Source organism: Saccostrea echinata, unplaced genomic scaffold, assembly GCF_033153115.1.
Source record: "Saccostrea echinata isolate AGI-Se365-2 ecotype Australia unplaced genomic scaffold, CSIRO_AGI_Sech_v1 ptg000001l, whole genome shotgun sequence".
NCBI classification, from domain to species: Eukaryota; Metazoa; Mollusca; class Bivalvia; order Ostreida; family Ostreidae; genus Saccostrea; species Saccostrea echinata.
Genome location: NW_026889750.1, coordinates 26,990,001 through 27,007,386, shown reverse-complemented (window position 1 = coordinate 27,007,386; position 17,386 = coordinate 26,990,001). Strand labels below are relative to the sequence as shown.

General features: G+C 33.7%; 3 protein-coding genes across 10 annotated transcripts in view; 2 read left to right on the top strand and 1 right to left on the bottom strand.

Annotated features, from left to right (window-relative positions):
• LOC133188179 (1-phosphatidylinositol 3-phosphate 5-kinase-like) overlaps positions 1-1,211 on the bottom strand; it is a 35,041-nt gene extending 33,830 nt beyond the window's left edge. The window contains exon 1 of the mRNA XM_061323575.1: positions 1,180-1,211. The gene's annotated coding sequence lies outside the window, so the exon portion shown is untranslated. The remainder of the gene's footprint in view (positions 1-1,179) is intronic.
• The window catches only part of LOC133188259 (androgen-induced gene 1 protein-like), a 423,009-nt gene that overhangs the window by 46,083 nt on the left and 359,540 nt on the right, over positions 1-17,386 (top strand). The gene's annotated exons all lie outside the window — the stretch shown is intronic.
• LOC133188213 (cyclin-dependent kinase-like 5) overlaps positions 5,176-17,386 on the top strand; it is a 27,043-nt gene continuing 14,832 nt past the window's right edge. For 3 of the 5 annotated variants that reach the window (XM_061323599.1, XM_061323605.1, XM_061323593.1), the window contains exons 1-3: positions 5,176-5,295; positions 8,394-8,464; positions 14,396-14,612. In XM_061323599.1, coding sequence (XP_061179583.1) covers positions 5,203-5,295; positions 8,394-8,464; positions 14,396-14,612 — 381 coding nt within the window. In that variant the 5' untranslated portion in view covers positions 5,176-5,202. Of the gene's footprint in view, positions 5,296-8,393; positions 8,465-13,865; positions 13,944-14,395; positions 14,613-16,082 lie in introns of those variants that run through there. The other 2 variants (XM_061323612.1, XM_061323619.1) reach the window with 2 other exon arrangements.

The following is a 17,386-nucleotide window of genomic DNA, read 5'->3' as shown; positions in this document are numbered from 1 at the left end:
AAGTTTGGCAGAATTTCCATGTAAATATCCAAGAAGTTAAGTATGTCCTGTGTAATGAGGAGATGTCAAAGAAAACACATTTTGTGAGGTCAGAAAAATCTTTTTAAAAAAAGGGACATTTCGAGATGCAATAATTGCAGGCTAAATAGAAGTTTATGTAAAATTGAGGCATCATTGTCTTTCATATGAAAGGTGCAAGATTAATGAATTAACAAACTGCACTTGCCCTAAAGGTATTACCCCCGCAAAAACTTTTAAGGCTAAGAAATCCTTCAAGGTTTGCAAGTATCTTATAGATGACCTTTCCCCATTCAACTGTTAAAGTGGTCCGAAATATCTGAGGTTTTCTAGGCGTTTTTCACAATTTTGATATTTTACATGCCAGGAAACGTCAGAACCGGCACCATTATGAAAAGTGGAAATTTTGCGGTCCTAAATTGAACTCAATTTTGATACTTGCAAATCGAACTAAATGTCAAAACTCACAACTTATCATTAGCACAATGCTTCTATCGAGTTTTCTCCAATATCGCTGAAAAGAAAATATCACTTCACATTTCAATACAAGTCTCACAAGATTTCAAAATGCATGAAATCAAAACAAACCTCAACAGTTTGATAATCTGTTTGCACCAGACACTTATATATAACAAGCACATCAGCTGGTGCACATCAACAAAATTTACCCTAGATGCGGATGATTTAATCGAAATATTTACAAATCGGGGGCACATAAAAATTAAATTGAAATATGAAAAGAAAGAAGAATGTATAACAAATTTATTGATGTATGCATATTTCATGTTTTCTTATTCTTTCGATAAATAATCAGGCAAAGTTTAAGCGAGGTGATGCAGACGATGAGAAAAGAGTTGCAAGCCTTCTCTCTTTTTATGTATCAGTCGAAAACGATATATTTAAAAACAGCTTATAGAGACAAAAGAGTTATATTATTGATAACATACAGTGCATATTAGAATACAAAAATAGGAAAAAGGTGACTCGACTCCAGATTTAAAAAGAAAAAAAATGGGAAAGTTGGGGGGGGGGGGGGGTCCATACCCCAAGTGCCTGTGCAAGAACACTGTATTTCTTCAACAGGTTCAACCTTTCAACCGTACACTGTTACATAAAGATATCAAAATAGTTTACAAACTCAACTGTTGGTCAAACCTTTACCTTAAAAACAAATGGCGATCTTTACATTCTTGACCTTTAAGCTGTATCACTTACTATTCATTCTTTATTAATGTTCACATGTCATGTTGTCTCGTCTGTCATAAGATTTTCCTCCTCAGCGCCATCTGTAAACATTATCGGCCTAAAATAGAATATAATTTATAAACCGGATTTTCCGGAAATGGATTTTCGATCTCGAGCCTATAATATTTGCTGTACACTGATCACATTATTTCTTCAAATTCTCCTAACAGCTGTTAGTTTTCAATTAAAAATGAGAAAAATAAAATAACAGCTATAAAAATAAAATGACAATTAACAAAAATGAATAAAATTAAAATTTTGTTTTAATTTCTGTTAAAAAACAATCTGATTCTACACACAAGTACTCCGAGGCTGATATTAAAAAGATGACTGAATTTATCATTACCAATATCTATGACTCAGACTCGTAGAAAGCGGGGGAAGGGGGGGGGGGACTTTTTCGGGCAAGGTATTTTTGCTGTGGTAAATTTGCATGTAGCTGCTGCCCCCCCCCCCCCCACACACACACACACACACTTAATTTTTGTTGCTGTAAGGTTGAGCACTGGCAAATACCAGCATTTGAAAAAAAAAAAAATACCAAAAAGTTAGCAAAATGTTAGCAAAAGGTCCAGTACCTTCTCCCCCCCCCCCCCCCCCAACGAAATAAGTTTGTTGAGGTTGGACTTTTTTGTGCTTGTCAGATTTTTGGGGGGAGCCCCCCCCCCTCCCCATTTAAAACCGTTTTCGGAGACCAGGTCTTCCAATAATCTGTTGGAATTTCCATCGGTAATAATCATATCCCGTTATTAGAAGAATATGTTGGGTTTTTTTGTATTATATGAAGCAGGTTTTATTCGAAAACTTCTACATGAAAAGAAGAAGTCTCTTGCTGTGGCCTTCATCTCGAACATTTATAATGAATATCGATGGCGTTTTATCACACCACTTATTTCCATTCTTACAATGATTCGATATATCCCATTGACCAAGAAATATAAGACACCACAGAGTCTGACACATCTGTTACAGTTTCATTTTTAATTGGAGGGTTTACTAGAAAAAGACATTGATAGCAAACTGTTTTCTATTGAACTTTATGATAAACGTGATGACCTTTTTTTTTTTATCGACACCTACCCTTAGTTCTGTAGCAATATAACACTAATAGTCTATCATCTGCACATAGATTTGATGTCTCCCAATTGATTAATTGGATACACAAGAGTATGTTCTACGTACGAACAATTTCTAAAATGAGGCAGACTATTGACAAATAAGTTGATGGTGCAAGGATATAAATAATCTCGTTTAAAATCAACATTTCGCCAATTCTATGGTTGATACAATGACCTTGTTTGCGAATACAGTCTGTCGATAGTCGAATGTTGAGTTACTTTTTTCATACAAATTGTTAGGCCATTATTTTCACACTGAATTGTCTACCGATTTTTCCGTTTACCCGATCATGACAAAGATCATGCACACGGTGGGTGTGACCGATCAGCAGGGGATGCTTACTCCTCCATGGCACCTGATCCACCTCTGTTTTCAGAGGTTCGTGTTGGCTCTGCTGATAATCTGTGTTGCTTAAATGGACTTTTGAGAATGGTCACTGTTCGTTATCTCTTGATATTTCATTCAATATGCTCAAAAAGTATTCATACAATATCTTTTTTCTGTTTGTGTTGAAAAAAACATTTATATTTATCTCAGAACAATGTCATGAATTTAAGATACATGTATATTTATTTATCTTAGAATAAAAGTCCCGTCAAATTCTTTGGAATATATCTAGGTCATGACCAACCTCCCCCCCCCCCCCCACACACACACACACATACATACACATATTTTGTCAGAAGTTAAGGAAATCGTCATTGAAAGGCCGCGCTTTTCAGTGCAGCATGACCAAAATCCTCCCACATTAATGTAATACAATCTAAAGTTTTCTCTTTTGGAAAGTTGGACTACTAGTACCCCCCCCCCCCCACCACCACACACACACACACTCACACATTCAAACAAAACACATACAAAGATATGATTTTCTAAATTTTGTATAGACCTTCACTCTGTAATTTTTTCTTTAAAAGTTTGTATGATAAATGAATATCCCAGTAAATTCAAAAGAACTATACGCGCACGAACTCTTGATTCCCGCTTATATTTTACACGCACACGCATTATTCAACATGTTTGGCAATTCTGCCATTAAAATTTTTACAGCAACGTACATTTTCAAAATTATAATTGATTAATAATTCTAATACCAATGTCTACATAGCAACTGCTTTTATTTACAATTCTTCTTGATAAAAGGGTTGGAAGAAAGATGGGTGTATCTAGTTTCTAGTCTGCAGGAATCGTGAGTACGATTCATTCGTTGTTTAAATGTCCTGTCAAAGGTTTGGTCGGCTGACCACATCAGGACATACCTATAAGAAAGTCATGCCAAAAAAATGTTACACTTCAATGAAATACCTTGTCAACGAATTGTAATATTAAAGAGCCTAGGTGATTTTTTTCTGGATACGACATAATAGTATAATTTTATAAAATTAGTCAGCAGCTATAGGGCATACTAAATAAATGTAAATGTAGGAGGAAATCAGAATTTTACTTTATTTTAAACTCTAATAAATCAATAAATTAAATATGTTATCAAAGTGACAAACGATCGTCTTAAATTGTTAAAACAAAATATGAATGCTATATGAGCGTATCAAACTTCAAATAAAAATACCTGCATGTTCGCTATATCGGGGCACTTATTACCGGATTAAAACCACTAATGAAGCATCGCATTTACAGGATGTGAGGGGTGGGGGTGGGATAATATCTTATGGGGTTTTTTTTAAGTGTTCGCTCTCCTTATTTTTTATTTCATTATTTCTTTTTTTTAATTATTTGTTATTTATATACTTTTTTAAATTACAAATGTTTGCAAGTTCTGTTGTTATTAAAGTTCGCACAAAATACACATTACACAAATTTCGTAGATAGGCGACCCAGAGATAGCAAATTACATGTTATAGAAAAACTGATTGGAACATATAACATTTTGTATCATATAACATCTAGCTATATTTCCGATGTATGATTAGAATGCTGATGCGAAAGCCCAATAAAATCTTCACTTTTAAAGTGCGCAATATTCCTGCCGAATCCATTTCAAATGCGCCCACATTCTTTTGTCTGTTAAAATCAGACTATAATGTCACAAAATTAAAAAAAAACAAATAATAATAAATAGATAGATAAATAAATAAAGGATATGGATAAATGATTACTTAATCTTTCAATATGTTAAATCCATGTAAAGTTAAATAGTATCAAATTCACACAGGAAAATTTTGTAGCTGCAATCTCATTTCATATTAACTGATTAATGATTATAATACAAACATCTTCGCGCTGTATTTTGTACTGTAATCATATCCCCCATGAAACAATTAAAGCTTTGGCACGATTGGCTGAAAAAAAAAAATATGAAAAGAAAGTTTTGGTTTCACGGAGGAAAGAGCCTTTTGTTTTCTAAAGTGAGACTACTTCAAACTCTATAATAAATCAATATATGCATAATGAAAGGATGCAATGCTTCAGAGGTACAACACCCCCCCCCCCCCCCAAAAAAAAAATTCTTGGACTCAATATTTGTCTAAATATAATTTTCTGAAGAAAAATCCTATTTATATTTCCGAAGAGCACATAAAGACTTATAATAACCGTTCATTTGGTTAAATTTTTTTTATATTTGTCCAGGATAGTTCGGCAAATTATTTAAAAAAAGAAAAATACTTATGCTATAATAAAATAAATTATTAAATCGAAATATCATTTAATCATACCAAAGAAAGAAAAAATGAACTTCTCTCTGATGAGAATGTATGCATATTCTTCATAAAAATTTCCAATTTTATCAGATCATTAAATCTTAATGTATGAAGAATTTTGATTGGTCCCCTTTCACCCAATCGCGAATTATCTCATTCCTTGATGGATGCTATTACGACGTTTGTGTCGAGGTGCGCCAGTACATTAAAATTTGACTTTTTGTGGGATAGAGCCGCCAAAACGACGAACTCTAATGTGAGATTCTTAAAATACATATTATTTTACATGTTGGTCAGCCTATTTACATTTATGTCAGTAATAATTCCAGGTAAATAAGCATTTTCAGGATATAAATACACTAGCCGCCATTTTGGCATGCGTCTGGTCGCGAAACAACTGAATATTTTTTACACAAAGTACTCTTTTTAAAAAAAAAAGAAAAGAAAATATGGTAGTAATATTATAATTAAAACTTCATTGATTGAGTGTAGTATTTTCTTGAAGCGGGATCCTTGTTTTCATTTTTTTCTGTACCTTTGTCACGTTTTGCACAGATGATACATATTCTCTTTGGAGAAGTGGACAGGCTTTCGCCTACATCCACTTCTCTTTGCAAGCCTTCTTGTTTTGATTCTGGAAAACGTGTAAATTTCAAACCGGGGATGGCCTACACTTCAACTGACATTTCGTCTAAAATACGTCTGAATGTACGTAACAGATGTGTTATATTCAGGTCCAGTACAATCAGTACATTTAGCTACGTAGCTAAAATTACCTACCGTAGCTTTATTTACCTACCTCAGGTAGTTCGAAATATCTGACATTTTCCTGGCTTTTTTACGATTTTAATATTTTACGTGCCAGGAAAACGTCAGAACCGGCGCCATTACGAAAACTGGAAATTCGCCGCCTCCAACTGGAGGCGGCATTCTCGGGTTGATTTTTCGATACTTGCGAACTGAATTAAATGCTGAATTCACAATTTATCAAGAGAACAATGCCATTAGTACTCATCAACATCGTTTTTATGGTTTGTTTATAAAATATACAGTCCGGTGAAAACATTTTATTAGACCCTCGAGTTTTGTTTTCAATTCGTGCATTTTAAAATCTTGCAAGACCTGTATTTAAATGTAGAGTGATATTTTCTTTTCATCGATATTAGTGAGTATTAGAAGCATTGTGCTATTGATTAATTGTAAGTTCGGCATTTAATTCAGTTCGCAAGTATCGAAAATCAGCTCCGGTTGGAGACGGTGAAATTTCCAGTTTTCGTAATGGCGCCAGTTCTGACGTTTTCCTGGCACATAAAATATCAAAGTCACGAAAAAAGCCTGGAAAACGTCAGATATTTCGGACTATATCTCAGGTAGCTTTATTTAGCAATTTCAAGGCAACTTTTCACAGTTTTTCCTTAAATTTATTTTAAAAAGACAAAAAATCACAAGTAAATGTCTACTAATATTTATTCAGTGTATTATTTAAAAAGCAATCCAAAGCAGAGATAGTTTTAACATTGCTGCGTTTGAACACTTTTAAGGAAAAGATGTATTTCCATTGTTTGAGTAATTGTACACCACCTTGTGTGACCACCTTGTGCGATGAGACATGGATAAGTGTGATTGCTTCACATTGTGCTTGTTAACCAAAACTGGTTTTTTTTGTTATTTCATTCAACAAGTAACTGTTTGCTCACAAATTAACTGTTGTATATAGCCCCAAACTTTTAGAACTTTGATTGCAATTGCGCAGAAAAAGACATCTCCAAGAGTGATTTTTTCATGAACTGTTTTCAGATGAGTTCAAAGTTGAAAATTATCACTGCATCAAAGTGCAATTTTCTGCACTTTCTGGGGAAAATGCTAATTTAAGAAATAAGTTTGATTTAGTAGCTAAATAAAGCTACTTCAGGTAGGTAAATAAAGCTATGTATGTTATTTAAGCTACGTAGCTAAATCTAGTGATTGTACCAGACCTGATATTAACAATTTTAACATAAAATAAACACAACTGTCACAAGAAAACCAACCTTTACATATTGTTAATCCATTTCACTTATCCTACTTCAATTTTTACTTGTCCCAACATAATCTATAAATTAAAGATAACTTTTGTGAGGAAATAGTATCAATTTCATCTGAAACAACAAAATGTACTTCTTTGAATTCCTTCATTGTTTTCTACTGTCCGGCACTTCATATTGATCATAATGAGTAAATTGGTCACCAAATCAAAAAAATTTTGCAACCTCGAATGTGTTTTGGATATTAGTGACGGTTCAAAACACCCGCCAGTAAGTACTAAGTACCACACCATTCATGTCAGTAGTATATTTCAGCCATAGTCATGATTCTTGCTGTAAAATTTTTTCAGAATAATTGTTTCCATTGTGTTTCTTTCTCATTCTTGGTATGCTTAGACTCGTAAGTTTTGTGGTTCTTTCGCTAACATTGCTATTGACCACTGTTGACAATGTACTTGACATTAGCTTCTGATCGTTTTTTGCATTATAATGGTGAAAAAACTCTCCATTTCTCCAATGCCAATTTGTCACTTAATTAAATACTTAAAACTTTTGGTAAGAATTGATTAAAGATACAACACAATGACACAAACTAATTCGCATACAAAGTGTGTCAAGCAAAGGAAGATAACTCTTAAAAATAATTTTAATTTCATGTTTAACTATGACATTTCTTGAAAATATTTATTGATTGATTTTTTTTTTTAAGTCACTTGCCCACGGGCAAGTGCCTATTAAAAATTCACTAGCCCCGGGTGTCAGGCAATGAGATAATTTGTCAGATCCTGGAATATGAGTTTATATGAATAAGAAATTAAAAAAAATGCACATTTTTTTTGTTTCATACTCGTGAATAATCCCATTTGCCCAAGTTCTGTGGCTATTGGCTATTTTGAATGAAATATCCCAATGATTTTTTCGTTTTCTTTCTTAATTTTGCACACTGCATACTTTTGATTAAAAAACCCCCTGAATTTATGGCCATGAATTTCTTTTCAATTTTTGTAGAAACATGCAAATTTGAATGGCTTACTATTTAATTAACATTCATTTGGTTTTAATTAGATTGATTTTAAACATTAAAGCTATATATGGCGTATCTGAGGTCAAAAATAAAAATACAAGATTGAGTGTAGATGAACATGATAATTGTTATTTCTGTGCAAATTAAAATTTTCACAGATTTTGAACTTGAATAACCCCACATATCTATAGTTAAATTGACTTTAAAACTGTGTCTGATATTTAAATGCGGAGTCGGTAAATAAATCGGTTATTGTTTTAAATTTAACAAGCATTTAATTCATACAATTTCATTTTTGTGCTTTAGATGCCTCGAAGACGGAGTGGGAGTCCAGGTTATTCAGACCATTACAGAAAAAGAAGGCATGATTCAAGGAGGTAAAAACGGAACCAATTTTTGTTACCTTACTTTACGTGTATAGCTATAAATGTAACTTCAAAAAATTGTTTGGTTACCCTCTCCTGACCATCTGGCTAAAAAGGGCCCAATACGTTTGATTTCCATTAGTGAACTCTTCAAAATTAGAGGCGTGTTTGGTCGTCTGACTGGGACAGCATGGTGTTGCGGATAATACAAAACATGCCCTCAATCCAATTTTAAATGTTGAATGTATTTGTCATTCCAATTAAAGAATATACAAATTAAAAGACATATGTATGAGAGCGAGAACCCTAAATTTATCATCCATTAATAAAAAATACGAGATTTACGAGGCATGTATTGTATTTAAATGTACCATACAATAAGTAGATACATACGATCAACAATAGATAAAAATTGATATTGTTGTCATTTCTACTCTTAATGTATATAAAGTCCACAACAATAAAATATTTCATCTGCATTTTGTTAGGATTTGTTCATCGACATTCAATATTTGTTTACATGTTTATGTTATGTTTTTCCCAGAAATCCCGCAAGATTTGTGCATTTCCGACTTTTTCACAAAAGAGCACACTAAGAAGTATAACTCTTCAATAGTGGAAATAGAATGCATTCAAAACTTTTCTAACCTCTAGGAAGCAATAATTTTTTTAATGCTTTCCGGGAAATAGATTTCAAAATTCAGCATTGATTTTGAAATTTTCTGGGAAAAGAAATTTCTTATCTACCTACCTATCCAATTTTTTCATTCTGAGTCGGGATGGGGTAAACAAACATTATTTTAAAGTTGGTCTCAGAGTACATATATGCGTCTTTATAAACATAATTTGTTATATCTGACTCTGTTAAGCGTTAAGTTTACTATTTTAAAACCATGGGGAATGTAAATCATTTTGCTGTAAATTCATTATAAATCTGTTCATCATAAGCATGTTGTACTATAAATTAATATTTTCTATTATTTGATGGCAAACAACTTTAAACTCTTGTGTATAATAACTTGAATACAAAAGGTCTAACACTTTAACCTGTGAAGTTAAAATGGCAACAAGAAAACTTTAAGGCTCAACAATGCTTGTCCACTTATCAGGTACCAGTGAACAAAAATTATGGACAAGCGAATGTTACTTAGCACTTTCCGATTTGACATATGAATATGTCGTATGAATACACAGGTCAACTTCGAATTTGGTCATGGTCCGATGATTTTTGACAGAGTTATCCCTCTTGAACTTGGTGAACATTACAGAATTTCCCCCAACCAAAACAACCCCCAAATTGGATCACCCCGATTTATGCCCAAATATTACATCTGTATGTCATAATTTTATATATAGATATCATGAGAATATCACCAACTACTGTATGTTATTAATGTATGCTTTATGTTTCATCTTATATGTGTATTTCATGAATATCATCTGATTGTATTGTACAAACCCGAAATTCCTCCATAGATCAGCCGTCTCATAATAATGAATGGCCACCTGGTTAAGTTATTCAACAGACATACCCAAAATCAACTTGGCATCATCTCCAAAACGATTTCCAAACAACAACTCATCCCATTTCCTGCCTTTATGATGTTAAAGCCTTTACTTGGTGCAAAAGTTGTAACTATACAAACATCGCATGAATACTAGCAGTACCGCTTGTTGTTCGCGTGTGAAGTAATTCACACCGTTGTACGAAAGGTATATAAAGGCGTGGTTTTGCAGTCTATGCGAAAAATGTCGGACCTGACCGATGTGCAGTGCCTCTGGTCCGATGCATCTTTTATTACACCGGACAAGAATGTCCAATGTGTCAGTGTCCAGTTTTGAACATTATTATTTTGATGCAGTATCATTTAAATGTTTGTTACAAGTAAAAAAAATATCGCAGAAATCAAAATATGTAAATGAATGTGATTAAAACCGCATGGTCCATTTACAGTATTATGCAGGAGTGATCCCTTGCTAAAGAAAAGCTGTTAAGCTAGTGTACTACTCTGTATTTTCATGTGTTTCACTTTTTTACATTAGGTTTTTCGGTCTGACAAAATTTGGTTCGGTCCTGTGGGTTCATTGATTACACAGGACCGAATGTCCTGTGTGGTCAAAAAAACTTTCGCATAGACTGGTTTTGAATGTCCTCTTCAGTTTGAGACCTTGGTCAGTTCTTTTAACCCCTTGACTGAACTGCTTCAATGCATGGTAAATATTTGCAACTCATTATAGTAGGAATCTGATGCTACCCCTATGTTTCCATTGGGTAAATTGATCTATGGGTGACCCAATTAACTGATTATTGTTATTTATATGTCCTGACCCATTTATCCACAATTATTTCTTTATTGTATTTATTAATCATAAATTATTATTTTATTGTTTTAATAACTTTATTTTTAAAGTTGAACAAATCTCTTTAATTAATTAAGGTAAATCTCAGGAATAAGAGGACCCACAAAATATTTGTAACACCCAACATCGGGTCACGTTACATTAGAAATAAAAAATTTTCAGTTTCCGCTCTCTAACTTTTGTAGGGATGTATATTTAAGGTTGAAGTTGCATATGCAGGTATTTTACCAGAAAATGCAGGTCAAGTTCGAATTTGGTCGTGGTCCGATGATTTTTGACAGAGTTATCCCTCTTGAACTTGTAAAAAATAAGAAAATTTCAGTTTCCGCTCTCTAACTTTTGTAGGGATATATGTTTAAGGTTAAAATTGCATGTGCAGGTGTTTTACCAGAAAATACAGGTCAAGTTCTGGGAACCAGGTTTTTGTAAAATGAAAAATTTATTCAACCCCCCACTTTGGATTTCTGTGTAGTGTAAATAAATCACTGTCCCTGGGGCTAGGGTAGGGTCTCAATGTGGGGTCTCTGTTACAAGAAAATGTATGGGAAAAATATTCTTCTCACGAACAGCAGGATCATAGTTATTTGATAAGCAAGCATCTTAATGAAGTATAGAGTCAAGTTTTGTGTAAAACATGCTCAAGTGAGCTGCCTTGTGGAGAATTGTTGTGCCTTACACGTGATTAATTAGTAATAATTTGTTTATAGTACACAAGACTTCAAACTAATGTTTTCCACAGTTTAACTCTTTATTATTAGATGCCTTTTACAGCCTGCTGTTACAATAGATTCATTCTTGACTAACTGTAATACAGGATTAGACTTCAACTTTTGTCACCACAAGCAAAATTTTGTTTGCAAGCTAAATTCAATTTTCACAAGCTAAATTGGGTAATAAAAGTTTACACTGTTAAGCATGCTGTAATTTGTCACTACTGAATAATGGTTTTGTGCTAACAGTGCTGTCAACTTACTATTGTTCCTACTTTCTTTTTTAGGGGTGAAACGATACACCTCCTTCACGGTTCGATACGTATTGTATAATTTTGTCTCAGTACGGTTATTTTCGATACGATACATTTTGATAGAAGGAAACAAATTCAACGCGTTGTTTTATGCTTTCTTTTACTAAATCTAGTCACTTAATTTACGAATTTTTATTTGCAAATTGACTAGAAGAAATGGATTAGATTGATTTGACTGTCAAAATTATGTTATAAACTATCAGTCCTCAAAAATTTACGTTTTCTATACTTACTTACACTGAGTAACGTGTTTTACCTTATGTAGACCTGACTGAATAACGATCCCGACTGAAAAATGAACCGAACCGAAAATTAGAGATTTTGCACCATGTATCAAACTGAGAAAAAATACCGCTGTGAATCGATACTGCGGTGAATCGTTTCACTCCTATTCTTTTTCATGTGTTGAAATTTTTTTTTTCATAATTAAGATTGATTTTAATTCAAAAAAAAAGATAATTTGTTTTTTCCCTGCTTGCACAATTTAGCTTGCTTAGTTATTCTTCGCTTGCTTTCTGTTAAATTCACTTATTATAGCTAGCGAGTAAAGAACAGTTTATAACTGCTTCTAAGGGAGATCAGCTTTGCTTAGTCGATTTTGATGTAAACAAGATTCATATGTTCAAGATTTATGGAACATTGTATGGTTTAGTTTTTGTTTTTACTTTTTATGTTCTTTAATGAAAACTTGAAACTTGTTTTTTTAAAAAGAACTTTAAAAAAAATATTTATTATATTAATAAATATGCATTTAAACTATTTTTTTGATGTAGAGGCAGATTTCTGTGGATGTCTCAATGAATAGAGGCAAAGGAAAAGGAGAGGAACTGATCAATTTATACAAATAGACAAATATTCACAGATAATTTATTTCAAGCCCAAGAAGGAGCTTAAGTTTGTATGAAATGTTTTTGTTCAAAATTTAAATATGTACATTCTCTGAAAGAAGTTTTTGTCTATGATAATCATTGTCTCTATATTCTTGTGACTCATCGCCGAGACTAACGTAGATCGAGGTCTATGTTCTGCTCTTTATTCAAACAAGCCTTAGTAGTTTTTTGCAACTTTCAGGATTTAGTTCTGTATGCAGAGTACAGAGTCTGCATGTCTCAGAGCTGTTTGTCTGCTCAGTTTATTGATTTCAGACACCTAATGGAGTTGATTACATTTAATTGTGAATACAGGACATACTTCTAAACTCCCAAGTATTATGCTCTTTTTTCTGCATGGCCCAGACAATAAATGAGCATGTTTCCTGTAGATGTTGCCCACTTGTGTGTTTACTGAAGCTCCAAATCGTAGGATATGCACACAGCTGCACACGTTACTATTTTTCTGAGATCTCTCCAGGAATGAGTCATCCTGCCAGCATTATACTGGTACCACATTCTAAATCAACACTGGGCAAATGGAATGGGGAAATGATTGAATCTACAATACAAAATGTAGTTATTATGACCTGCCAAGACACAATGTAGGCCTAGAATAATTCATTTTGTCTTCTTTTAAGTAACACTAATCTAAGCAAATAATGAGGTGTAATAATAAATACTGCATTGGTTAATTGTACATCCTTTAAGATGCTGGATGAAATTAAGACTTTGTTTTCTCCATAATCCTCACCCCCCTCCTATTAGATTGAGTTAAATATTAAAAACTGCTATTGTACACAAAGTGCTGGTACAATTTTAACCACTTACATGTAGGTGTATTAAATAATGCAGGGCAAAATGCATTATGTGTAATTTCTACAAAAAATTTCAAGGAAAAACAGAGGACAAGTTGTAAGACAATTTAAACAAAATTTAAATATAATTGACAGTCCTCTTGAGCATTCTGAAATTACAGTGATAAACTAGCTGTTTCAAAATTTAGTAGGCAGCCTATGGAATCATGAATAAAATACAGGAAACAGATTGTCAAGAGGGGTCATGTGATACATAAGTATCATTGAAATCTCTTGTTCCGTGTATCAAACTTGTGACATTTTTTATATTTGTGTTTATCTTGTTTGGGACTGTTATATTCTTGATACTGATGTACAATGTGTATAGGACTAGTGACATGGGTTTTTGTTATGGGGACCTTATGTTCTAAATCACAGAGGTTAGAACAAGCTTGTCCTCTATCAAATATTCTTGGATCAAACTTTGTCAATGTAAAAATCAATAAATTTGGCAAAATATGCCTACAGTGAACTGTCATGAACACCCTTTCATTATGTCTATAGTTTGTTTTATATTCATAACTTTATATTATTATATTATAAAAATGAAGTATGACTTTGTTATAAGTAGAGATTCTCTATAGATATAATGGGGGTATACAAGTTTTATAGAGCCTGTTTTTTTTTTTTTTAATACATGTGATAAGCATGATTCGAGTGCTAAATGAGAGTTACCGGTAATTAAAAAACTCAGATTTATGACAAGGAAAATCTTTCTTATTTTATAGTGAACATAGCTAGCATGTCAACATATCACCTTCCATGCTATGTGTTTGAATTTAAAGATTTCTTTAAACTGTACGATTTACTTATTTGGTAATTTTTTTTTCAGCTGTGACTATGGTTACGAGAAAAGAAGAAGAAACTATTCCAGAGAGAGATCTCCCACACCAGAACGCCACACTCGTCGCCACCACCACTGTGATTCTGACAGCTACTCATCCCATCGTGACAGCTACCACAGTCGTCACAGACACCACAAACGCAGGCGGCATCGGCGCAGCTATCGTCACCACCACAAATCCACATACAGCTCAACTTCTAGTCGGGTAGGTGTCGCTTCACCTGGGGTGCATGTACTTCTCAGGGCTGTCATATCTGAGAGATGTCATGTAAGATAGAAAAGACGATCAAGGTTACAGGATCTTAAGACTTGATATACCTTGAAAATTTTAAACAAAGAACATGGGTCAGAATTTAAGAGAGAGACATATATAGATCTTTGTTTGATTTTTACAACCTTGTGCTTGGTCCAAAGTAAACTTGGTCACTTTTCTATGAAGAGAAAGTGGATGCGAATGAAAATGTGTGAGTGATGTAAAATGACTAGGAAATCTTTTGTAGGTGATCAGAGGTAAGTCGACCAAAAAAAAAAATCAAGGGGGTCCTAATATGTTAAGTTTATAATTCAAGCAGCAAAACTGAATGAGATGAATATTTTAAGATCAAGCATGAGGCACAGATAACCTCAAATCATGAATGCAGAAACAGTTTTAAGGCTGTTGTGTAGTGTGTGTGCAAAAATATGCTATTAGCCATATCAGGAGCTTGTAAGAATTGCCACTGAACTAAAACATCACAGTGTAAAAAATATACATTTTTTATGATTTTCTTATTTTTCTTCGGATTCCATAAACCTGTACATTAATTTTATTATGATATTTCTTGTGAAATAGAACAAAAAAGTTGATACTCTTGAAAGGAAGAATGATTCAAAAAGAATATAACAATTTGAGGGGGAAATGTTACTTGAACTTTTACATTATCTTATGTCACATCATTGGAAGCTTATTCCATGGCTGTCACTTGTTTTTGGGGTGGGTGCAAGAAGGATGTTGGCTTTTGTCCCATTCCTTTGAGGAAGTGCGTAGATACATAATTATAGTGATGTATTAATGGGATTAAGAGAGGGAGAACAGCTCAGACAAGGGTGGGGGAGGTAAAAAAAAATGAATGAGTAGATGATAAAAATAAAAAACAAGGAAAATAGGAAGTTTGATGTATGTTGGTTCATTATGAACCAAGAGTCTATTTTATTAAGAACACATGCACTTGTCCAATTGTCACTTAAAGTTTTCTTTCAGAACAGCTGTATGTTACAGGCAGGTGTTCTTATGGTCGTAGTAGCAAATGAGAAACAGCACTGTCTTTTCAAGGGCTAAGGCTGTTGAAATTGATTTTAGAAGTTTAATTGTTCCATAAAAGGTTAGGACTGGTTTTCCTCATTGTGTAGGCTACAAGATTTGTAGCAAGTGTGTAGTTACTGTGAAATTACACCCAATATAGTGCATTAAGTCCTGAGATTTAATCAATAATCACACTGAATAAAAATTAGTTTGGGAGCAGGGTTTGATGGTGAATTTTTAACTACAGTTTCCTGATAGTCTGTGAACAGGTTATGTAGCTTGGAAAACCATTGATTTCCATTTGTCGGGGGAAAGATGAGGTGATAGAATACTGGTATGTTTATCAAAATAATTGAAGTCCAAGAAGTTCCTTTGTCTTGGATGGAAATGTAGGCCTGAAAAGTGTGGACTCTGCTGTCAATGACAGTGATCTCAGAATATTGGATTACTATCTGTCTTGATGTGGATTCAATATGGTATTGGTGTACAGATGGCAGGGAAATGAATAGGCCTGTCATTGACTATAGGAAACAGTCCAGAATGGCTACTTCAAGTTCAGAGGAAATTCTGTGGCATGAACTCTGTGTCATAACAACACTGCATCATTGCCTTGTAATACTAACAGACTGGTCATTGGATCTTTTCTAGAAGGCAAACTGACTAAAAACAACAATGGGTTAATCTGCAGTAAGATTGACTGTTTATCTCTGAGGATCAGAAGTGTTGCAGCATCTTATCTTCTGTGGGGGTAGCAGAGGGATTGCCTTATCCCCTTAACCTCTGGTGTATATAAGAACTGACCACCCCCTGGGGAGAAATTAGTTGTTGTCTGTGTAGGTGTCTGATTTGTTGACCATCTGGTGCCTTGTATTCTTTGGTTGCCCCAGCAGCCTTCCCCCCTTGGTGAGCCCCAGCAGTTAGTAAGTCTGAGTGTATGTGAAACTATTAATAGCCTATGATTTTTGGAGAAGCTAGAAGGTGCTCTTGTGTAGGAAATGTGATACTGGCTTATATTCTGAGTAAGAAGCCAGAACATTGGAGAAGAGGGCGCCATCTTGTATAAAGACCTCTTTTCATATTTCGAGGAATATTTTCTGAGGATTGTGAGATTGTTGTGAATAATTACATGGTGAAAGTTAAAGAACAATCTCAAGTGACTTTTAGACAAGTGCCTGTGGAGTTACTTTACTAATTATGGAGGGGAATCCATCAGTCATGTAGTGGAAAATTACCTACATAAAAACAGTTATTTTGTATATATTCAGTTAAGGATTTTAGTAGTTTTATTGTATTAAAAAGATAACTTTTTCTTTCATTAGAGACAGATTGTACATAGTTATTTATTTAATTTTGCTTTCAAGAATATCTAAAAAATTTTAACCTTCATGTACAATTTGAAGTAGCAGTTATATTTTGAACAATCTAGTACAAGCAATTAAGTGATAGTGAAAGAATTTCAAGCTGAACATTTTTGAAGTGACAACTAAATAGCAAGTGATAGAGGATCCTTACTTTAGTGCTTAGTAAGACTATGAGAGTGGACTACTTGCAGTCTAAAAATTACCCCATTGGAGAATGGAGAATGCCCACTTCCGGTCTTTCGTCTAATTATATTCCTTCCTCCAGTACCACTGCCACTAGGTACGGTTTAGGTGCCTATCGCAGTGGTGCTTTAAGTGGTAGTAGTCATAGCAATG